The sequence below is a fragment of the Bombina bombina genome, chromosome 1 (assembly GCF_027579735.1).
Source record: "Bombina bombina isolate aBomBom1 chromosome 1, aBomBom1.pri, whole genome shotgun sequence".
In the NCBI taxonomy this organism is placed as follows: domain Eukaryota; kingdom Metazoa; phylum Chordata; class Amphibia; order Anura; family Bombinatoridae; genus Bombina; species Bombina bombina.
The window spans coordinates 50,898,831-50,925,100 of record NC_069499.1 but is presented as its reverse complement, the minus strand read 5'-3'; the positions used below and the strand labels follow the sequence as shown (position 1 = coordinate 50,925,100).

The following is a 26,270-nucleotide window of genomic DNA, read 5'->3' as shown; positions in this document are numbered from 1 at the left end:
TTGTGGCACAAAGTACATTTATGTATCTAGTTAGAAATCTGAAGTATCCACTTACTTTAATGAATCATATACCAGGACTTACTTAAAAAAAAGGTCTTTGTTGTTGAAGCAGAAATCAGCAATCTATGAGGCCAACAGTAAATGGTTGTACATAATTCATTTTCCTTTTAAATTCAAAGAAATCTAAGAAACCTTTCCAAAATATAAAATATTTTTCTTTCCTAAGAAAGCAGTCATTCTGCCTCTTTTATTGCATTATTCTACATTATTATCTCATTAGCTGAACAACTTTGTGAGCCAAAACATTTGCTCCCAAATATCTGTTTTTTTTTCTTTTCTTTTTCTTTCTTATATTTCTTATATTTTTGCAGACTCCGAATTTTGTAGAATCCAGCCCAGGAAGTACAGAGAGGTGTAGGTGGCGCATTAAAATGTAGAGGAAGGATTAAGGCGCAGACCTGCCAGGCTGCAAATTTTCTTTTAACGTTTCCTTCTTCCCACGCTAAAGAAAAGCTTCACTTTTCGTGAGCCCAGGTCACATGACTCTTTCTGTGCTGTAGTTTAGTTCTGAAATACCATGTTAGCCACATCTGTGCTTACAATCATATTCTAATGCAAAAAGGAAATTTTATTATTAGACAAATGATTTTACTATAGTCATGTTGTCAATGCTGATGTTAAATGGATAGTAAAGACACAATTATACTTATACTTTCATGGTTTAGCTAAAGCAGAGGTTTTCAAAGTCTTACATAGTGGGCCTCCCCTTTGGCAAAACTTTCAAGATGAGCCCCCCACTATAGATTTTATGAAATAATAAAGCACTCATACACACACTTGTACACACACACACTTGTACACACACACACTCGTACACACACTCGTACACACACACACTCATACACACACTTGTACACACACACACTCATACACATACTTGTACACACACACACTCGTACACACACACACACACACTCATACACATACTTGTACACACACACACTCATACACACACTCGTACACACACACACACACACTCATACACACACTTGTACACACACACAAACACACTTACACTCTTTCACTCACACACTCATACACACACTTACACACACACACTCATACACACACTTGTACACACACACAAACACACTTACACTCTTTCACTCACACACACACACTCATACACACTTGTACACCACACACACAAACATACTTACACTCTTACACTTACACTCTTACACACACTTGTACACACACTTACACTCTTACACACATATACACACTCACACATTCATACACACACTCATACACAAACTCGTAAACACACACAAACACACTTATACACACACCCACACACTTGTACACACACACAAACACACTTACATTCTTACACACACACTCATACACACACTTGTACACACACACAAACACACTTACACTCTTACACACACACTCATACACACACTTGTACACACACACAAACATACTTACACTCTTACACACACACTCATACACACACTTTTACACACAAACACACTTACACACACACTCGTACACACACTTACACTCTTACACACACACTCATATACACACACACAAACACACTTACACTCTTACACACACACTCATACACACACTTTTACACACAAACACACTTACACACACACTCGTACACACACTTACACACACTCACACATTCATACACAAACTCATACACAAACTTGTAAACACACACAAACACACTTATACACACCCCCACACACTTGTGCACACACACAAAAACACTCATACACACAGTCATACTCATACACACACTCACAGTCACACTCATACACACATGCACTTGTACACAAACACACTTACACTTATACACACACACTCACACACTCATACACACACTCGTACACACACACTCATACACACACTTGTACACACACACACAAACACACTTACACTCATACACACACATTCACACACTCATACACACACTTGTACACACACACACACTCATACACACACTTGTACACACACACACAAACACACTTACACTCTTACACACAAACTCACACACTCATACACACACTCACAGTTACACTCATACACACACTCACAGTCACACTCATACACACACTCACAGTCACACTCATACACACAATGTATAGTCAGATAGCTCTCCTTTTCCACGCTCTATGAGGACATAATAGGTGAACAAATTTGCACACGTGTATGCTCCAGTCATTGGCTGGATCCTGACTTGGCGCAGTATGGAGCAGCTTTCATTTTGTTAAGCACATTAGGGTCAATTCCAGTCTTTCTGGCTTTTTTTTAATATTGGTAAATGGGAAAATATTATTTTTATGTTAATAAAGGTCAGAATCTTTCTCAGTCAGAAACAGCAAAGCTGGATATTAACTACAGGATTTAGTCTTCATTTTACCACAGCAGACCCCTTAAAAGGGACATAAAACCAAATTTTTTATTTTCTGGTTCAGACAGAACATGTAATTTAAAAAACTTTCCAATGTACTTCTATTATTTTCATTTGTGTCATTCCCTAGGTATCCTTAGTTGAAAAGCATACCTAGGTAGGTTCAGTGGCAACAATGCACTACTCGGAGCTAGCTGCTGATTGGCGGCTGCACATAAATGCTTCTTTTATTGGTTCACCAGATGTGTTCACACTGTTTAGCTAGCTCCCAGTAGTACATAGTTTCTCCTTCAACAAAGGATGCCAAGAGAATGAAGTGAATTTGATAATAGAAGTAAATTGGAAAGTTGTTATAAATCACATGCTCTATCTAAATCATGAACGAAAAAAATTGGGTTTGATGTCCCTTTAACTACCAATAATAGATGACGATCAACAAACACTGGAACCTATACACCAAACGACACAAATCTAAAATGGCAGATTCCCACCCTTTTTACCTTAAAGGGACACTGAACCCAATTTTTTTCTTTTGTGATTCAGATAGAGCATGACATTTTAAGCAACTTTCTAATTTACTCCTATTATCAAATTTTCTTCATTCTTTTGGTATCTTTATTTGAAATGCAAGAATGTAAGTTTAGATGCCAACCCATTTTTGGTGAACAACCTGGGTTGTCCTTGCTGATTGGTGGATAAATTCATCCACCAATAAAAAAGTGCTGTCCAGAGTTCTGAACCAGAAAAAAAAGCTTAGATGCCTTCTTTTTCAAAGGAGTAAATTAGAAAGTTGCTTAAAATTACATGCTCTATCTGAATCACGAAAGAAGAAAAATTGGGTTCAGTGTCCCTTTAAATCCCATCCTTAACATCTTCGCAGCCAATAAGAAACTTTGACAACATGGAGCATGAAGATGTATTCCATATGATTTATTATTTGTTGCGAAACGATTTTTATCAAAAAGGGCCATGGTGGGATGGGCTGCGCCATATTGTTTTTCTGGACTGAACATAGCCAGATCATTGGCCCATATGTGTTTGTGTTATCTGTGGGCGACAAGTATTTATCAACTGTTGAACTCAATGTCTCTGTTTTGTGGTCGATATGCTGATATTGATGTTGTCTATACATGGTATGGGGGAATTATCTGATGTGCGCTGACATCAGATTTGCTCTTTTTCAAATACAGAAATAGTTTTATTTTTTGAATTGTGATCAGTCTGATGTTGAAAAGCACATATAGGTAGCTAAAAAAACGCTGATAACCACAGGTAATTAACCCTATAGTTAGTCTTCATTAAAGAAACTGTAAAATATATGCATCCTATACAATAAATGCATTTATTTAATCATTTCCCCGACCAATAGGTGGTAAATATATTATTTGGAGTTTTGATACATTTAACAGGTTTGTTGAAACAACGTTAACACAAGTTCAGGTCTCCAGCTTGCCAGAGGTAACGCCCAGCTTACACTCAGGCAACCACCTCCCACTGCCAGGGCCAATGCTTTCTTGTGATCCCAATCCTGACATTTTTATGCTCTCCCCAAGGTACCTGCACAAGAACAAGCTCCTGGATGGTATCCATGAGGATGTATTTTTCGGAGTTCTGACTGGTCCTACGCTGCTGTAAGTAAATGCAGTTACAAAGTCTTTAAATCATTTACAAACAGCTTTGAAATATATGGGAATGTCTCTTTGTGTGTGTAAAAAATAGTGAAATAAAGTCTCAATGTACCTGTATACTGCAGTGCAGGCAATGGTGCTACCCACATATATGCATATGCATCCAGTGGGGTATTTTATGTTTGCACTGCCTTAAAGGGACTCAAAACTTAAAGGGACATAAAACCCAATTTTCAGATCATTCAATTTTGTGCCATTTGGACGTAGATCTACGTCATACGCTACATAGCCCAGCGTACTGCGTAACATACAGGGAGTGCAGAATTATTAGGCAAGTTGTATTTTTGAGGATTAATTTTATTATTGAACAACAACCATGTTCTCAATGAACCCAAAAAACTCATTAATATCAAAGCTGAATAGTTTTGGAAGTAGTTTTTAGTTTGTTTTTAGTTATAGCTATTTTAGGGGGATATCTGTGTGTGCAGGTGACTATTACTGTGCATAATTATTAGGCAACTTAACAAAAAACAAATATATACCCATTTCAATTATTTATTTTTACCAGTGAAACCAATATAACATCTCAACATTCACAAATATACATTTCTGACATTCAAAAACAAAACAAAAACAAATCAGTGACCAATATAGCCACCTTTCTTTGCAAGGACACTCAAAAGCCTGCCATCCATGGATTCTGTCAGTGTTTTGATCTGTTCACCATAAACATTGCGTGCAGCAGCAACCACAGCCTCCCAGACACTGTTCAGAGAGGTGTACTGTTTTCCCTTCTTGTAAATCTCACATTTGATGATGGACCACAGGTTCTCAATGGGGTTCAGATCAGGTGAACAAGGAGGCCATGTCATTAGATTTTCTTCTTTTATACCCTTTCTTGCCAGCCATGCTGTGGAGTACTTGGACGCGTGTGATGGAGCATTGTCCTGCATGAAAATCATGTTTTTCTTGAAGGATGCAGACTTCTTCCTGTACCACTGCTTGAAGAAGGTGTCTTCCAGAAACTGTCAGTAGGACTGGGAGTTGAGCTTGACTCCATCCTCAACCCGAAAAAGGCCCCACAAGCTCATCTTTGATGATACCAGCCCAAACCAGTACTCCACCTCCACCTTGCTGGCGTCTGAGTCGGACTGGAGCTCTCTGCCCTTTACCAATCCAGCCACGGGCCCATCCATCTGGCCCATCAAGACTCACTCTCATTTCATCAGTTCATAAAACCTTAGAAAAATCAGTCTTGAGATATTTATTGGCCCAGTCTTGACGTTTCAGCTTGTGTGTCTTGTTCAGTGGTGGTCGTCTTTCAGCCTTTCTTACCTTGGCCATGTCTCTGAGTATTGCACACCTTGTGCTTTTGGGCACTCCAGTGATGTTGCAGCTCTGAAATATGTTCAAAAGAGAAAGAGAAGGAAGGAGTTCCGGTTTTGTCAAGTTTTCATCAAAATTTCTAATTTTATTGAAATAAAATCTTATACAACAACACTGTTTCCAGTCACAGTGGCTGCAGCACGGGTTGGTGGTCACTACTGCTGACGCGTTTCGGCTTTACTAGCCGTAGTCATAGCATAGTGTGTGATCATCAACCTGTGTTTAAAAAGGAAGATGTGCCTTCCTATTGGTCAAAACAAAACGCACCCTGTGTGCAGCCATATTCAAACTTTGTTAAGGGATTATGCTTTACAAATAACAATCAAACAGTTTTTTGATACAAGTTAAATAATACAATATGTAAACTCTTGTTGCAAACTATATAAAGAACTCAATGATAATTAATTGTTGATAAATCAGATCAAGTAATGAAATGAAGTTAAGTTGAGTGATATTACAAAAATTGCAAACATTATTGTCAGTATTTAATACTGGGTCATTATATCTAAACCAATTGCTATTGAAACTGACATGTATTTGTTTCTATTTTCAATTGCTTTTAATATTCTTATTTTTGTGTCAGTTTTGTGTTTTTATTTGTATTTAGTTTACTTATTATGTCAACTGTTTACATTTCCAACAATTTCATTTCCAAAAATTAATTAGGTCAAACTCGCTATTTAAACCAGAGGGCCACCTGGTGGCCAGTTTAAGTATCCAATATACCTCCTCCCTTGCCAACAGCGATGCCCTGTCCCCTCCCCTGATCGGGGGTGAGACATGTTTGACTATTGTCCATTTTAGTGAACTGGGGTCTTTATTGTGTGTTTGGTTGAAGTGTGTAATTAATGGAGTAGTTAGTGTGCCCATTTTTATGTTACTGACATGTTCTCTGATTCTTGATCTTATCTCTCTTGTAGTCATACCTACGTATTGTAGGTTACACTCTGAACATGTCAGTACATAAATCACAAAACTAGCTCTGCAATTGTAACACCTATCATGCAGGAAATTTTCACCTGTTGTTGTGCTGACAAATTCATTACCTGGTGATAGGTGTTTGCAGGCGATACAATCATGATAGTGGCATTTAAACACCCCCTTAGTAGTGAGCCAAGAGCTGTCATTTCTTTTATTTATGTTGCGAAGTAATGTCGGGGCTATTCTGTTGCCAATGGTCGTTCCCCTCTTAAATGCAAAACGACAACCTTTCCTTATTGTGTCTGCTAAACCCTCGTCCGCCATAAGTAATGGAAAATGTTTTGAGATAATGTTACAAACATCCCCAAATTGGTCGCTATATGTAGTCAAAAAAGTTGTTTTTTGTGTCTGTTCCTTTTTAGTGGATCTACTCTCCTGTTGTAGAAGGGGGTCCCTATCTCTTTGACTTACTTTTTTCTTTATAGCATTAACCATAGGTTTTGGATAACCTCTGGAGACAAGTCTGTCTGTGAGTTCCTTGGCTTGGATCTCATACATTGGTTTTGTTGAGCAATTTCTTAGGGTCCTCACAAACTGTCCTTTCGCTATAGCTTTGAATACCCTATTTGGGTGTAATAATTGACTAAGTTCTTTGCCTTATCCTTTGTATAGCTGTGTCTTTTCACACTTACATAACTCCTCCCCAACAAGCAGTTTAAATTTCCCTCCTACTCATACCAAATTGCTTGATTGTTGAATCCAGCTTCTCACCCTCTAACCTGCTTGCAACTTTAGAGACAGACGCGGCTCACCTCTCTACCAAACACAGGACCGGAACCGGCAAACTGTGACGTCACACGCCATCGCACACGCTGCAATTTCCCCAAACTCTGCAGGGGAACTTCGCTCTGTCCGGACAGACCTCACCCTTTACTTTTACTAGTAAGTCTCAAAAGCGCTTCCTTCAAACTCATACCGAAGTAACTTACGATCATTCAGCAATTAGTAAATGCTCTATTCAACCTATATTCTTAAGAGTTCAGATTCAACACCTAATTGCTGCTTAAATCTCATTAACCCTATTTGTTGCCTTAAGTTGTACACTATGTCTGCTGCCACCTATGATTAGATATGGTATGTCTAAAACTTTAACTTGCAATTGCTTGTTGTTTATATGTGGGAACCAGTTTGTCAATACTGAGTGGGGCTATATGCTCTGAGGTCTCAGCCATTGTCACTCCTATCCTTATATTAAAGTGAACTGTATCTAATGATTCTGATCCTTGCTGCCTTCCCTCACTTACACAGAATCACTGATACATTCACAACACTCCTAAACCTGCAGTTGTGGTCCTAAAAATTCCCTCTCTCCTTTACAGGGGTGAGATTACCTTCCACAGGCTGACAATAACAATCAAGCCTTACCATGGACCCAGCAGCCTTATTATCTCATGTAGAGAAATTAACTCAAACTGTAGATAACCTTACAACAGGGTTAAATACACTACAATTAGAAAACTCTGCCTTAAAGCAATACATCAATGAAAAAATTGATACCCTCACTACACATATTAGTTCTAGTGAACCTCAACCTAATCCTCCACAAACATTTAGTGGTATTCGTTCAGAATTTAGGGAATTCAAAAACTCATGTTCCTTATATTTCAAATTAAAACCCAAAACATACTTCAATGATCATTTGAAGGTTCTCACCACAATTTCCTATCTACGTGGTGAACCACGTATATGGGCAAATTTGTTTTTTGAAACCAATGACCCATTGCTGTACTCATTTGATCAGTTTTTTAAAGCAATGGGACAGCTATATGATGATCCCTACAAACAGCTGTCTGCTGAGACAGCAATGAGGTCTCTGAGACAACATAAAAGGCCTGTGGAGGACTACATCGCAGAGTTTAAGAAATGGTCCCCTGATACACAGTGGAATGACCTTTCCTTGCGCAATCAATTCCGCCTAGGCCTCTCAGATACTCTCAAGGATGAGCTAGCTAGACAACCCCTCCCAGAGACTTTAGAACTCCTAATAGATGCTAGCATCACATTAGATAGACGCATCAGAGAGAGACGCTCAGAAAAGTCACACTTAGAAACATCCACCAAACAAACAGTTACTACTCTACATCCACCTAAGACAACTACAAAAGCCTCTGAAATCCCTATGGAACTCGGTTTCATCAGAGGTCCATTAACACTACAGGAAAAATTAAGAAGAAAAGCTTTAGATCTCTGTATGTACTGTGGAGGGATCGATCACTCTGTAAAGGACTGCTCTCAATTACAGCGTAGGAAGGGTAAGATGAACACCACAAGTATATGTTTATCCGCTAAACAACCACAATCTAATCATTGCTCCCTTCCTATCTTATTACAGTGGGATCAGCAAAGACTCAACTCACAAGCAATCCTTGACTCTGGTGCCAGCCACAATTATATAGATTACCAATTCACTATTGTAAATAAAATTCCACTAGTTAAGAAAATGGTGCCTAGTATACTTCGTTTTATTGATGGTAAGGAAATTACATCAGGACCCATCTTATACCACACCATACCTTTAAGGCTCACCACACATGACCAACACACAGAATTTCTTACTTTTGATGTTATACCCTCACCTCTATATCCCATTATACTTGGTATCAGTTGGTTTAAACAACACGATCCCACTATACAATGGTCAACTTCACATGTCATCTTTGATTCTCCTTATTGTAAAAATTTGTGTCTCCATCATGAACAAATTTTACTTGATGTTCCTTTACAAATCCCCAAGGAATACATAACATTCGCTGATGTCTTTGACAAAAAAGAATCAGAGAATCTACCCCCTCATAGGGTTTATGACTGCCCTATAGATCTCCTACCAGGTGTTGATATACCTTACGGCCATATATTTCCCCTCTCTGATCCTGAGTTACAACATCTAAAAACTTATTTGGCAGATAATTTGAAGAAAGGCTTTATACGTCCTTCCACCTCCCCAGCTGGGGCTGGTATTTTTTTTGTTAAAAACAAAGATCAATCCCTAAGACCCATTATCGATTACAGAGAGTTAAACAAGCGTACGATAAAAAACCGCTATCCACTACCTTTAATTCCTCAACTCCTTGATAGATTACAAAATGCTACCATATACACTAAATTGGATCTTAGAGGGGCTTACAACTTGGTACGAATAAAGGAGGGTCATGAATGGCTTACAGCATTCCGTACACGTTATGGCCTTTTTGAATATACTGTGATGCCATTTGGCCTCTGTAATGCCCCGGCTACCTTTCAGTATTTCATAAATGATATCTTCAAGGATTTTTTGGATTTATTTATGGTAATATACCTGGATGACATACTCATATTCTCTACCTCACTTACTGAACACATCAAACATGTCACCCTAGTATTAACACGGTTACGAGAGAACTCTCTTTATGTTAAACTAGAAAAATGCTTATTTCACTCCAAAGAAATTAAATTTCTAGGTTATATTGTATCACCCCAAGGTATCCAGATGGATAATGATAAGATATCGGTAATTCAAAATTGGCCTTCCCCAAAAAGTAAAAAGGATATACAAAGGTTCATGGGTTTCGCCAATTTCTACAGAAAGTTTATTAAAAATTTTGCTGACTTGACTAGACCATTAACTAACTTGACCAAATCTGACACACACTTCAAATGGAACGATGATTTAGAAGGAATATTCAATTTTTTAAAAAAAGCTTTCACTACGGCCCCTATCCTCCAATTCCCTAATTCTGAGTTGCAGTACATCTTGGAAGTAGATGCATCTAATTATGCTTTGGGGGCAATTCTCTCACAGAGGCAGACTCCAAAAGATCCTCTGCATCCTGTAGCCTTCTATTCACGTATTCTTAATTCAGCTGAAATAAACTATCCAATAGGTGATAAAGAACTGTTAGCAATCAAAACATCATTGGAACAATGGAGACACCTTCTAGAAGGGACCCTTCTTCCAATCTTGATTTACACGGATCACAAAAATCTAGAATACCTACAATCTAATAGGACTCTTAGCGCACGACAGGTCCGATGGAACCTATTCTTGGCTAGATTTAATTATCTTATCACCTACCGTCCTGCAAACAAGAACAAGAAGGCTGATGCCCTTTCAAGACACTTGGTGGACCAAGTGTCACATCCAAACCTTTCACCTTTAATTCCTCTTGACAGATTCTTAGCTTTAACTACAGAACAAAACATTCAGTTCAAATCAGCACAACAGGCTGACTCCAATAAACCATTACAGGTCTTGGATTTACACTCGGATGGGTTGTATTATTATCAACAACAAATCTATGTACCCAACAGTCTCAGAACAACAGTCTTAAAAACTTTACATGATTCTCCATCTGCTGGACACATGGGCATAAAGAAAACTCAAGAATTAGTCTCCAGATTCTTTTGGTGGCCTACCTGCCTCTCTGATGTTGAGGATTACGTTAAAACCTGCTTAATCTGCGAAACTACAAAAAAAGGGAGGACTCCCCCTTACGGGAAATTGATCCCATTACCAACTCCTGACCGTCCTTGGAAGGACATAGCAATTGACTACATAGTCGACCTACCTATTTCTGAAGGGAATAACACCATATTAGTAGTCGTAGACCTATTTAGTAAAATGGCACATTTCGTGCCCTACCATAAGCTGCCAACTTCTTCTGAAACCATTTCCTTAATGATACATCATATATTCAAGTATCACGGACTCCCTAATAGTATTACCTCAGATAGGGGAACTCAATTCACCAGCCAATTCTGGAAACAACTTTGTCACTCATTGGGTATTTCTAGACGTCTCAGTACCTCTTTCCATCCCCAAACTAATGGCCAGACTGAAAGGACAAACCAGTGCATAGAACAATATTTAAGATGTTTCATTTCAGCTAAACAAGATACCTGGACACAACTACTACCATACGCAGAATTCGCCTTCAACAATTCCATCCATTCCTCTACAAAGTTCACACCATTCTTCATTAATTATGGTTTCCATCCTTCTTTTGAATGGGATTCTATGGACAGCAACAGTTGTCCTGTTGTGAATGACCTCATCAACACTATTAGTGAATCTTTTTCACTAACTGCTGAAAATATTCGCATCGCCAAGGATCGCTATAAATTCCATTATGATAAAAAAAGGATTTCCTCGCCTAAATATAGTGTAGGTGACTACGTTTGGTTATCAACACGTAATCTACATTTACCCCTTCCTTCCAGGAAATTATCTTCAAACTTCATTGGACCATTTCCCATCATAAAAATTGTGAATATGAACGCTGTTACTCTTGCATTACCAGCAAATCTGAAATCCCATCCTACCTTTCATGTGTCTCTCCTCAAGCCTTATAGACAACTTCGTCACCATGATCCTTCTATTCCTTTACTTCCTCATCTACAGGATACCACCCTGGAGTATGAGGTACAAGATGTCTTGGACTCCCGACGTTTTCGTGGGCAGCTTCAGTATCTGGTCCATTGGAAGGGCTACCCTGATTCGGAGGACTCCTGGGAACCGGCTTCCAATCTCTCTGCCCCCCGGTTGGTGGCCAGGTTCCATGAACGTTATCCTGATCGTCCTGGACTCGATCCCCGGAGTTGATCTTTGGGGGGGGGGGGTCCTGTAATAATTGACTAAGTTCTTTGCCTTATCCTTTGTATAGCTGTGTCTTTTCACACTTACATAACTCCTCCCCAACAAGCAGTTTAAATTTCCCTCCTACTCATACCAAATTGCTTGATTGTTGAATCCAGCTTCTCACCCTCTAACCTGCTTGCAACTTTAGAGACAGACGCGGCTCACCTCTCTACCAAACACAGGACCGGAACCGGCAAACTGTGACGTCACACGCCATCGCACACGCTGCAATTTCCCCAAACTCTGCAGGGGAACTTCGCTCTGTCCGGACAGACCTCACCCTTTACTTTTACTAGTAAGTCTCAAAAGCGCTTCCTTCAAACTCATACCGAAGTAACTTACGATCATTCAGCAATTAGTAAATGCTCTATTCAACCTATATTCTTAAGAGTTCAGATTCAACACCTAATTGCTGCTTAAATCTCATTAACCCTATTTGTTGCCTTAAGTTGTACACTATGTCTGCTGCCACCTATGATTAGATATGGTATGTCTAAAACTTTAACTTGCAATTGCTTGTTGTTTATATGTGGGAACCAGTTTGTCAATACTGAGTGGGGCTATATGCTCTGAGGTCTCAGCCATTGTCACTCCTATCCTTATATTAAAGTGAACTGTATCTAATGATTCTGATCCTTGCTGCCTTCCCTCACTTACACAGAATCACTGATACATTCACAACACTCCTAAACCTGCAGTTGTGGTCCTAAAAATTCCCTCTCTCCTTTACAGGGGTGAGATTACCTTCCACAGGCTGACATTGGGTGATTGCTTCTGGCATGTAGAATAGTGTTCTTTGCCGAAGGTTTTCGGAAAACACTTGTAGTAATTCTACCTCCCATCCTTCCTTTTTCACCCCTAAGGGTTACATCCAAATAGTTAATGGATTGTCTATTGTATTCAAATGTGAAACCTAAACCTAGGTTGTTGTTATTCAACTCTTCCACAAATGAATTAATCCCAAATTCATCTCCTAGCCAAATTACCAGAAGGTCATCAATAAATCTTTAATAGAAGGTGATGTTCTGTTTGAAATGATTTCTATCTCCATAGATGTGGGACTGCTCCCACCAACCCATATATAGGTTGGCATCGGAGGGGGCAAATTTGGCCCCCATAGCAGTCCCACACCTCTGGAGATAGAAATCACCCCCAAAGAAAAAGTAATTATGTGTTAGTAGGTAATTGGTGACCCGTAATATGTATCCACACTGTTCGTCCTCAAACTGACCTGACCTGGTAAGAAAAAATCTGATCGCTTTTAGCCCTTCTTTATGTGGGATGGAAGAATAAAGTGATTTGACATCTATAGTTAACCAGATGTTGTTTTCATTCCAGCCCTCATCCTTCAAGAGACCTAACAGATGTTTTGTATCTGTTAGGTGGCTTTGTAGTTCTTCCACAAAGGGTTGGAGTATTGCATCCAACCATTGTGATAGCTTTTCGGTTAGTGAACCAATACCACTAACTATAGGCCTGCCCTGTATCTCGGTTCCTGGTTTGTGTGTCTTCGGTAGGTGGTTAAATGTGGGCCTAATGGGGAATTTTACCTGCAAGTAATTATAGGTGTCATCATCGAACATCCCTATCTCCCTTCCTTCATCCAACAAATGTTCCAATTCATGTTTAAAGTCATCCGTTGGATCCTTTTTAAGCTTAATATATTGTTTTTCGTCCATTAGTTGTCTTTTGGCCTCAGAGATGAATTGGTTTTTGTTCATCACTACTATAGAGCCGCCCTTATCGGCGGCTCTTATGACCAAATTGTTATTATTTTGTAATGCAGTTAGAGCTTCTCTTTCTTTCAGTGATAGGTTGTCTCTCTTCTTGTTAATGCGATTTTCTGATGCTAATGCAGTGAGATCTGCCTCCACCCTTTTTTGGAATGTTTCCAAAATATATCCCCTGGTTTGTATTGGGTAAAAGGAAGAATTACCCTTAAATTTGGGTAAAACAAGGGTGTCAGATGAACCCACTGCTCCTTGGGCTTGTAAATCTGCCAAGGCTATCACATCACAATCTTCACTGAAAGAGAGATTAGGTCTAGGACGGGCATTTAGCCCTCCAATCCCTGTGTCTAGTGAGTCCTCCTTGAAATACTTTTTCAATGTTAGGGTCCTCATTAATTTGTTTACATCAAGTAAAGTTGAAAACAAATTGAAATTAGAGGTTGGAACAAAATTTAAACCTTTACTCAGAACTTGAATTTCTATGTCTGAGAGTAAGTAATCTGATAAATTAATTACGTTGTCATTCATTGGTATTTTGTGTAATGCCCCCTTCTTTGGCTCCTCTGAGGGTATCTGTTTGATCTGATCTGATCTGATGTTCCCTGATCTGGTGTTGGTATTTGGGGGACCTGTCCAATCTGTGTGTTTGCCCCCCCCCTATTTGTCCAACTGGGCCCAAACAAAAAAACCTTATCCATGTCACTATTTATTTTAATGCTGTTGTCTCTAACTTCACTTGAGGATACATATTTGCTGCCTTGACCTATACCACTCTGATTGGTATTTGGGGGTTGCACCAATATTGATTTTACCTTTGGTATCACTACTGGGGTTTCCTGTGTTTGTGTGGCTTGTGTGGGGGTGGGTGTAATATTGGTAGCAACGGGGATGTATTGTAATGATGGCTGTGGTGCTCTTGTATTCATGGGCTCATAATCCCCTTCAGAGCTAGAATAGCCATCTATGGACTCAGCCTCACTATCGTTGAACCTTACTCTTTTGTAGTCTGGTTGGTACTGGCCTCTGCCTCTACCCCGTCTGCCTCTCCCTCTACCTCTCCCACCTCTATTGCCCCTATATTGGTAATTTCTGGTTGTGAATTTATCTCTCCTATTCCAGATATACACTCTATTGGCGTCATAGTCTGTCTGATCCCTAATGTACTTTTTGTGTTTTATTTCTAACAACAATTTCTTCGCTTCCATAATGCTATTTGATAATATATTGTCAAATTTAAGAAAATCCTCAAAATCTTTTCTCTTGTTTAGTTCAGATTGGGTTAAACCAATCTGAACCATAATTTCTTTTAACAAAATAGATTTGTATTCAACAATCAACAATATAAGCTTGAAGGAACAGTCTGATAGAGTCTCATTCCACCGGTTAATAAATTCTTTATCCTCTGTGATAAAGGTTGGAAATTTATTCAACCTGAGCCCTCTTGGGACTATCCTCATTTCATGGTATTTCATCAAGATTTGTATATCACATTTGGTTTTCATCTCTTTTTTGAGCAAAGTTTCCATGTCATCAAATAAAGAACTGAGAGTCAGTTGAGATTTGTCTGTTGTAAAAACCTTATCAAGCTCTATGTCTGTTCCTCTTCCCTCCAGGGAAGTTTTTAGAGAAAAGATTTCATTAATGTCCTCCATGTTAGTGGTATAAGTCGATCTCTGTAACTTTAATTACCTTGAAAAGTCTGATGGTTAGTGGCAAAGTCAGTCTCTGTAACTTAGTATTCCTTGTGTAGTTTGAAATACAAATCAATAGTAAAACTTTGAGTGTGTTGTATTTCTGTTTATAGCTGTTAGTCCAATTGACAAAAAACCTTGTGTTGCTATTATTTATATATTCAAGCGTTCTTGGATTTGGGCTTCTTAAACAATAGTGTCAATTTCCCTTACCAGGGGGGGGGGGGAGCATTAAAACCCCATATTTAGCCCCTGAAGCATCCACAAATATACCAGGGAGAGATTGGGTAACCAGACCCCAAACAAAAGGATATAGAACAAAGTTTGTACTCCCTTCCGTATAGTGGCTTCAAAGCACCCCTTTTAGCTATAATAGGGTTGAGACACGGAACATTCACTCGTATCTTGCTGGCACTTTACAACAGCTCTGAAATATGGCCAAACTGGTGGCAAGTGGCATCTTGGCAGCTGCACGCTTGACTTTTCTCAGTTCATGGGCAGTTATTTTGCGCCTTGGTTTTTCCACACGCTTCTTGCGACCCTGTTGACTATTTTGAATGAAACGCTTGATTGTTCGATGATCACGCTTCAGAAGCTTTGCAATTTTAAGAGTGCTGCATCCCTCTGCAAGATATCTCACTATTTTTGACTTTTCTGAGCCTGTCAAGTCCTTATTTTGACCCATTTTGCCAAAGGAAAGGAAGTTGCCTAATAATTATGCACACCTGATATAGGGTGTTGATGTCATTAGACCACACCCCTTCTCATTACAGAGATGCACATCACCTAATATGCTTAATTGGTAGTAGGCTTTCGAGCCTATACAGCTTGGAGTAAGACAACATGCATAAAGAGGATGATGTGGTCAAAATACTCATTTGACTAATAATTCTGCACTCCCTGTAGATCATTGCTCAACATGCCAGAAACTGAAGCTGTCTCGGTTGTCAAGTGACAACTGAGACATGCTTATTGTGGGCTTCCAGCATCTGCCTACTTATGGTAACCATATGTAGGCAGATTGCCAGATCACTATCTGTAACGATCTCCATTGGTGCTGGCGGAAGCTGTGGGAGGCAAGGCGGGAGGCAGGTGGGCGTCCCAGCTGCGGAGGGGGGAGGGAGGAGGAGGGAGTAGGAGATACCCTATGCTGAAGAAAAAATAATTTTAAGGGAGAGAGAGGGGACGCTACACTATGAAAAAAATTTTTATATGAGAGGGAGGGGGTGTAATTTAATGATTGTGGGGAGGAGGGAGGTGGGGGACCCCTACACTACAGAAAAAAAAAATTAATGAATAAAAAATAGCTATGAACAAGGTACTGGCAGACAGCTGTCAGTAGCCAAGATGGCCATTAGGAGGGGGAGGGTTAGAGAGCTGTTTGGGAGGGACCAGAGAGTAGGAGGGTACGGGGGATCCAACACTGCAGAAATTAATTTTTTTTATTAATTTAAAAAAAAAAAGAAGCCTTAACAGTCGACTGGTACCTAAGATGGTGGTGAGGAATGTGTGTGTGGGGGGGGGGGAGTTGTCAGGTGGGAGGGTAATACCTACATTACAATACTGTTACACTTACCATATAACTAATTAACCCATTCACTGGAATTTCAGAAGTTTGGTGCACAGCTGCAATTAGTGGCATTTTAATAACCAAAAAACAATGGCAAAGTCATATAAGTCTGCTATTTCTGAACAAAGGGGATCCCAGAGAAGCTTTCACAACCATTTGTGCCATGATTACACAAGCTGTTTATAAATAATTTCAGGGAGAAACTCAAAGTATGTGAAAAAGTTAGCAATTTTTTAATATGATCACATTTGGTGGCGAAATGGTGGCATGAAATATGCGAAAATGGACCTAGATCAATACCTTGAGTTGTCTACTTAAAATATATATATATATATAGTTTTGACAGGTAAATAAAAAAACACATCAAGGGGCTGATATATTAAATGGATCATGTCCATACGCTGTCGGGATTTAACATTGCACAAGCATTTCTAGTGAAATGCTTGTGCAATGCTGTCCCTGCAGATTTACGGCCAATAAGTCGCTAGCAGGGGGTGTCAATCATCCCAAATCTACCCCAAGGCTCTATTTCTGTTTCAATGGAGTGACAACAAAATTGCTGAGAATTCTACAGTATTTTGGGCAAGTTTTTCCCTGAAATTGGTACTAGAGGGGTTAAACAACCTTCCAAGTTACTTTATATTATCAGATTTGTTTAATTAGTTTGTTATTCTTTGTTGAAGTAGAAAATGACAAGAAGCATATAATTGCAGCCAATCAAACAGCTAATTCCCAGTAGTACATTGCTGTTCCTGAGGCTACCTACAAAGGATATCAAGTGAACAAAGCAAATTTGCTAACAGAAGTAAATTGGAAGGTTGCAGAAAGTTGCAGAAAATGGCACGCTCTATCTGAATCCCTTTACAATAAAGTTTCATGGTTCAGATAAAGCACCCAGTTTTAAGAGACGTTCCCATTTTCTTCTGTTTTCAGTTCTTTTGGTATTCTTTGTTGAAAAACATACCTAGGTAGATCAAGGGCCGCAATGCACTACAGGGAGCTAGCTGGTGATTGGTGGCTACACATATATGTTTATTTTGATTGGCTCACCCAATGTGTTCAGCTAGCTCCTAGTAGTTCATTTCTGCTCTTTTCAGGGGTTAAACACATAGTTACAGCAATTTTTCATCCCTCGAACCATGCACACCAAGATATTTATCTCATATTTGTCTCATATACAGTATACAGGGAGTGCAGAATTATTAGGCAAATGAGTATTTTGACCACATCATCCTCTTTATGCATGTTGTCTTACTCCAAGCTGTATAGGCTCGAAAGCCTACTACCAATTAAGCATATTAGGTGATGTGCATCTCTGTAATGAGAAGGGGTGTGGTCTAATGACATCAACACCCTATATCAGGTGTGCATAATTATTAGGCAACTTCCTTTCCTTTGGCAAAATGGGTCAAAATAAGGACTTGACAGGCTCAGAAAAGTCAAAAATAGTGAGATATCTTGCAGAGGGATGCAGCACTCTTAAAATTGCAAAGCTTCTGAAGCGTGATCATCGAACAATCAAGCGTTTCATTCAAAATAGTCAACAGGGTCGCAAGAAGCGTGTGGAAAAACCAAGGCGCAAAATAACTGCCCATGAACTGAGAAAAGTCAAGCGTGCAGCTGCCAAGATGCCACTTGCCACCAGTTTGGCCATATTTCAGAGCTGCAACATCACTGGAGTGCCCAAAAGCACAAGGTGTGCAATACTCAGAGACATGGCCAAGGTAACAAAGGCTGAAAGACGACCACCACTGAACAAGACACACAAGCTGAAACGTCAAGACTGGGCCAATAAATATCTCAAGACTGATTTTTCTAAGGTTTTATGGACTGATGAAATGAGAGTGAGTCTTGATGGGCCAGATGGATGGGCCCGTGGCTGGATTGGTAAAGGGCAGAGAGCTCCAGTCCGACTCAGACGCCAGCAAGGTGGAGGTGGAGTACTGGTTTGGGCTGGTATCATCAAAGATGAGCTTGTGGGGCCTTTTCGGGTTCAGGATGGAGTCAAGCTCAACTCCCAGTCCTACTGCCAGTTTCTGGAAGACACCTTCTTCAAGCAGTGGTACAGGAAGAAGTCTGCATCCTTCAAGAAAAACATGATTTTCATGCAGGACAATGCTCCATCACACGCGTCCAAGTACTCCACAGCGTGGCTGGCAAGAAAGGGTATAAAAGAAGAAAATCTAATGACATGGCCTCCTTGTTCACCTGATCTGAACCCCATTGAGAACCTGTGGTCCATCATCAAATGTGAGATTTACAAGGAGGGAAAACAGTACACCTCTCTGAACAGTGTCTGGGAGGCTGTGGTTGCTGCTGCACGCAATGTTGATGGTGAACAGATCAAAACACTGACAGAATCCATGGATGGCAGGCTTTTGAGTGTCCTTGCAAAGAAAGGTGGCTATATTGGTCACTGATTTGTTTTTGTTTTGTTTTTGAATGTCAGAAATGTATATTTGTGAATGTTGAGATGTTATATTGGTTTCACTGGTAAAAATAAATAATTGAAATGGGTATATATTTGTTTTTTGTTAAGTTACCTAATAATTATGCACAGTAATAGTCACCTGCACACACAGATATCCCCCTAAAATAGCTATAACTAAAAACAAACTAAAAACTACTTCCAAAACTATTCAGCTTTGATATTAATGAGTTTTTTGGGTTCATTGAGAACATGGTTGTTGTTCAATAATAAAATTAATCCTCAAAAATACAACTTGCCTAATAATTCTGCACTCCCTGTATATATCTCACAAATGGACTATAGTGCACGTACTATGGTCATGCACCTGTTTAGGCATTCAGGATTTATTAAAATGAATAAATAAACCATTTGAAGAGTATAGCAGTCATACCCATTAATATTTGCTGTACACTAAAAGATTGCTGGTCAGCAGATTTTATTAGCTGAGCGATTTTAAAGGGACACTATAGTCAAGATTAAACTTTCATGATTCAGGTAGAGCACACAATTGTAAAAAACATTCCAATTCACTTCCATTATCTAAATGTGCACAGTCTTTTTATATTTACACTTTCTGAGGCACTAGCACCTACTGAGCATGTGCAAGAGTTCAGAACATATACGTATCTGCATTTTGTGATTGGCTGATGGCTGTCACATGATGCATTAGGAAGGAAAATATAACTAACTCTCAGCTAGATTCCGAGTTTTGCGTTATGAGTGAAAAAGCATTGTTATGCTTCATAACAATGCTTTTTCACTAACGCCGCTATTACAAGTCTTGTCAGAATAGCTGTACCGCACACCTTTTTGGCCGTCACGCAACATCAGTACCGCACTTTAATAAAAGTCCTTTTTCAATGGGACTTCCATAGCACTGCTATTACGAGTTTTGCGGTGAGGCCAAAAAGTGATCAAGATCTGTACCGCCATCTAAAGTCAGTAGTTATAAATTTTATGCTACAACGCTGTAACATAAAACTCATAACTAAACTGTCACAACGTGCACTAACACCCATAAACTAACTATTAACCCCTAAACCGAAGTCCTCTCACATCGCAAACACTAAAATAAAATTATTAACCCGTAATCTGCAGATCGCTGCCACTATTAAAATGTATTAACCCCTATTCCGCCGCTCCCCAACATTGTTGCCACTATAATAAAATGAATAGCCCCTAAACCGCCACCCTCCCGCATTGCAAACACTATTTAAATATTTTTAACCCCTAATCTGCCGTCCGCCCACATCGCCGCTATAATAAACCTATTAAACACTAAACCGCAAGCCCCCCACAACGAAATATACTAAATTAAACTATTAACCCCTAAACCTCTTGCCTCTCACATCACTACATAAATATATTAATCCCTAACCCTAACACCCCCTAACTTAAATATAATTAAAATAAATCTAAATAAATCTTACAATTATTTTCTAAATAATTCTTATTTTAAACTAAATTCAAACTTACCTGTAAAAAAACCTAAGCTAGCTAAAAAATAACTAATAGTTACATTGTAGCTATCTTAGGTTTTATTTTTATTTCACAGATAAGTTTGTATTTATTTTAACTAGGTAGACTAGTTAGTAAATAGTTATTAACTATTGAATAACTACCTAGTTAAAATAAATACAAATGTACCTGTAAAATAAAACCTAACCTGCCTTACACTAAAACCTAACATTACAATAAAATGAAATAAATTCAACTAATAAAATACAATTAACTAAATTACACAAAATAAAAAACGAAATGATCAAAAATAAAAACTAATTACACCTAATCTAATAGCCCTATCAAAATAAAAAAGCCCCCCCAAAATAAAAAATACCCTAGCCTACACTAAACTGCCAATGACCCTTAAAAGGGCCTTTTGCTGGACATTGCCCCCAAAGAAATCAGCTCTTTTACCTGTAAAAAAAAAAATACAAACAACCCCCCAACAGTAAAACCCACCACCAACCATCTAAATAAACCTAAGCCAACCATTGCCTTGAAAAGGGCATTTGGATGGGCATTGCCCTTAAAAGGGCATTTAGCTCTTTTACTGCCCAAACCCTAAGCTAAAAATAAAACCCACCCAATAAACCCTTAGAAAAATCTAACACTAACCCCCGACGATCCACAGTTTTCGAAAACTGGACATCCATCCTCATCCAGGCGGCAGAAGTCCTCATCCAAGCGGGCAGAAGTCCTCATCCAAGCCGGCAGAAGTCTTCATCCAAGCGGGCAGAAGTCTTCATCCAGACGGCATCTTATATCTTCATCCATCCGGCGCGGAGGGGGTCCATCTTCAAGACATCCGGCGCGGAGCATCCTCTTCTTCCGATGGTCGCTTGAAAATTAAGTTTCCCTTTAAGATACGTCATCCAAGATGGTGTCCCTTACATTCCGATTGGCTGATAGAATTCTATCAGCCAATAGGAATTAAAGGGAAAAAATCCAATAGAATGCAAGCTCAATCCTATTGGCTGATTGGATCAGCCAATAGGATTTTTTTCTAATTTGAAATTCAAACTAAGTGATTTTGCATTGTCCTTTTATTATGCATGTATTGATTAAGCTATTCTGCTGTATTTAGTGGCCCCAGAGCGAAACTTTTACTATGAGTTTAACCCCTTTACAGTTTTATTGCAAAGGCGATAGTGATAAAATGACATACTCTAATGAATGAGAGCGTGACATTTTTTCACTATATGTTCTTAGATGACGTATAAGCAATCACGTCAACTCACTTTTTGGTTTATAATAAGTTTTGCTGGGCACAGTAAACAATAGCTGAGTGAGGGTTCTCTTAAAGGGACATTCGCCTGCTGGGCGCAACTTCAATAACAGGGTTACTGCAACAACATGCTCTTTTCCTCCTTTGCCTGACACTCTCTTTAAGCCGTTGTCTTATTTTAACCCTATCAATCTACATAACATTTAAAGAGACAGTAAACTCAAAATTGCCTTTTTTATTAACAAATTAATTACTGAAAAATAGAAAATGAAAAAAAAAAACAATATAATAATTTACATTGAATATTTATGATACTTACTTTAAATTGGCTGAACGAGCTTCATATGCTACAACAGTGATAGGTTAGAGCAGTGCACAATTTTTTTTTACAGTTATAAAGCTTCCCCAAGGTCCTACTGGGAGCTACCTGCTGATTGGTGGCTGCACATATATGCCTCTTGTCATTGTCTCACTCGATGGGTTCAACTAGCTCCCAGTATTGCATTGCTGCTCCTTTAACAAAGAATACTGAGAAAATGAAGTAAATTTAAAGGAAGTACTGTCAAAGTATAAATTCAAGACTTGCTCTTAAAATACAAACAGAAACTACAGCTTCTCTTAGCAACTGACTTGATTTTTATACTAATAATTTATTTTTATAGTTAGAATGAATGAATTTTAGCAGGAGTCTCACCAAGCTATTAGAGCCCTTTTGCCTGTGTGTTAAAGTGACCTTGTTGTGTTTCCTCAGAGATGTGTCCTATACGGGGGTCACTTCCCTTCCCAACAGGGGCCTGGAGAATCTAAAAGAGCTTATAGCCAAGAACGCATGGTCCCTAAAGAAGCTTCCTCCAATCAATACATTAATGCACCTAACAAGGGCCGATCTGTCGTACCCCAGCCATTGCTGTGCCTTTAAGAATTCCAAGAAGAAGAAAAGGTAAGTGTAGATAACTGAATAATGATTCTATACCACTGGTTTTCAAACCTGTCTTTAGGCCTCCCTAACAGGCCACATTTTTTAGGATATCTGAACTAGAGCACAGGTGAAATAATCAGCGGATTAGTTAACATAATTATTTTACTTGCTCTTACCTAAGGTAATCCTGAAAATCTGGCCTGTTAGGGAGGCTTGAGTGCGTGCCGGTTTTAAAACCAGTTTTCTCTATGTTATTAACTGTGACTTATGCCATTCTCAGTAATTGGCTGGCATTTAACAAACACTGGGCAGACAAGGCTCACTCCAGCAAACCTGTCCAACTGTTATCGCGTCTGCATTTATCATTACACCAGTGGCTGCTTGTGCAGTGCCGCCCCCCCCCGCCAGTTTGTGGCCAATCAAGTGCAGCAGGGGCTGTCAATCACCCCAATCAGAATTGTCCGGGGTGATTTTAGTCTACCAGCTTAGAGCTGGCACACAGGTTAGGAAGCAGCAAGTTGGTACCAACGATGCATTTTGCAGCTTTATAAATTTCTACTTTTAATCACACGCTGGCTGGACAGCAGATACACTCATGAATATTTATTCTGGATTATTAATAGCAATAGGTAACATTTTGACACATTTTTTAAAATGTAACCAATGCTGTCCAGTTTTTCCTATTCTAAAGGGAAGTTAAATGTTTGCAGAACAATTAACATTTGTTTTTGAAATCCAAAATTAAAATGTTACCCTATTTGAATGTTCACAGGTGAACAGTTAAATGCCGAATTAAGTAGACTTGAATAAAAGTCTACAGGAATCTTTTTTTTAAACCCCAAAATGTCCTTATTGGCACAGTGTAATATTAAAAACAAATAAAATCCAATTTACTTTGTTACTTTGTATCTGCTATTGAAAAGCAGTTATGTAGGCTGCTCTTCAGTAAAGAATACAATGAAAACAAAATTTGATAAAAGAAGTAAATTTGAAACTTTTTAAAACTGTGCTCCATCGGAATCACAAAAGAAAAAATGTTATGTTTCTTTAACATTTCTTGGATATAAACATTTGGGGCGAGATTACATATACGGCGCAGGCTTCAGCGCAAGCGCTGCAACCCGCACCACCCATAATTTCACCTCGCACATCGGGGTATTACATAAACCCCCCGGCAGTACATAAAGTGCCATAAGACTGATAAACTAGCGATGTCCAGAAATTAGCGTAAATTCAAATTTCTGGAGTCGCCAGTGACCTAAGAATAAAAAATATCAAATCTCCCGTAAATGTCTAACATGTCTCCCAAAAATAAACCCGACAGGTAAAACCCATTATCCGCAATCCCCCCTCTCACAACTAATAATAAATGTATTAACCCCTAAACCGACAAACCCCCACAATGCAATATGCCTAATTAAACTAGTAACCCCTATATCCGCCAAAACTCACAACACAATAAACCTATTAAAGTAATAACTAAATTATTAACCCCTAAATCCGCCAACTCCAACATCGCAAACTACCTATTAAAACTATTAACCACGAAACCGCCAAAACCCACAACGCAATAAACCTATTAAAGTATTAACCCCTAATCCGCCAAAGCCCACAAAGCAATAAACCTAACCCCTAACCTAACACCCCCTAACCTAACACCCCGGCCTAAATGAACCCAAATTACCTAATTTATAAAATACTAAAGTTACTATTAAATTTAAAAAAACTAACACTACTTTAAAAATACAAATAAACTAAGTATAAATTAAAGGGACAGTCTAATCAAAATTCTGGTGTAGACTGTCCCTTTAAGATACAATTACAGAAAATAAAAAAAATCTAAGATTACATAAAATAAAAAAGAACATTACCAAATTTTAAAAAATTATACCTAATCCCTATGAAAATAAAAAAGCCCCCCCCCCCCAAATAAAAACACCTCCTACTCTAATAAGCTACCAGTAGCCCTTAAAGGGGCTTTTTGCAGGGCATTGCCCCAAGATAATCAGCTCTTTTACAACAAAATACACAAAGTCCCCCTAACAGTAAATAGCCCCCCAAATAAAAGAACCTAACGCTAAAAACCCTAAACTACCCATTGCCCTGAAAAGGGCATTTGTTGGGCAATGCCCTTAAAAGGGCATTTAGCTCTTTTACTGCCCACCCTATCTAAATAAATTTAAAAAAAAAATAAACCCTTAAAAAACCCTAAGTCTAACCCCCAGGTTGATACTCATTGTTTCTGAAGTCTGGCGGAGAAGGTCCTGTTCCAAGCGGCAACCTCTTCTTTCTTCTTCCTGGAACATCCCCACCCTATCTAAATATTTTTTTTTTTAAATAAACCCTTAAAAAACCCTAAGTCTAACCCCTAGGTTGATACTCATTGTTTTTGAAGTCCGGCGGAGAAGGTCCTGTTCCAAGCGGCAACCTCTTCTTTCTTCTTCCTGGAACGGAGCTGAAGACTGAAGCCTGCGGAGCTGAAGACCGGCGACCCTGGAACTGAAGAGCAGCGACCGCGGTGTTGCAATTCTTTTTGGGAAAGGGGGTACATTTTTCCATAAGGGATTACTGAGCCAGGCACTATATCATATGTGGTGGGAGTGTTTCAGCTTCTTTTATGTCAAATACATTGCTCAAATCTTGGTAAATAGTTGGAATGATAGGACCTAAAAGTCCTATTGTTTGATGAGGGAAACAAGTGGTACGGCAGCATTGAGACTCAAATTTAATCTTGGGTTTAATGCAATCTATACTTGGGTTATGTTTTGTAAGCCAAGGGTATCCTACAATCACTGTGTGGAGTGCTGATGGAATTATATCAAAACTTACATATTCAGTATGTCCGTCTGATGTGGCTGTAAGCAAGGGAATGGTATGTTGTGTTATAGGCCCATTTTGTATTAAAGAACCATCAATAACTTTTATGAACACCGGGTTCTGCTTTGCAATATAAGGGATTTTATTCTTTTTAACAAAGGTGGCATTGATAAAGAAGCCAAAAGCCCCTGAATCAATAATGATGTTAGTCCTGATTTGTAGATGATCCCACTGTAAAGATAAAGTTAATGTCAGTGAATTTTGCTCTATGTTTGATGTAGTAGTGTTTATGAATACAGGCTTAC

The 26,270-nt window shown here is 38.9% G+C and overlaps 1 protein-coding gene across 1 annotated transcript in view; it reads left to right on the top strand.

The window, feature by feature from the left end:
• The window catches only part of TSHR (thyroid stimulating hormone receptor), a 141,153-nt gene that overhangs the window by 92,071 nt on the left and 22,812 nt on the right, over positions 1-26,270 (top strand). Inside the window, exons 3-4 of the mRNA XM_053705548.1 lie at positions 3,985-4,062; positions 22,981-23,169. Of these exons, the coding sequence (XP_053561523.1) occupies positions 3,985-4,062; positions 22,981-23,169 (267 nt within the window). The remainder of the gene's footprint in view (positions 1-3,984; positions 4,063-22,980; positions 23,170-26,270) is intronic.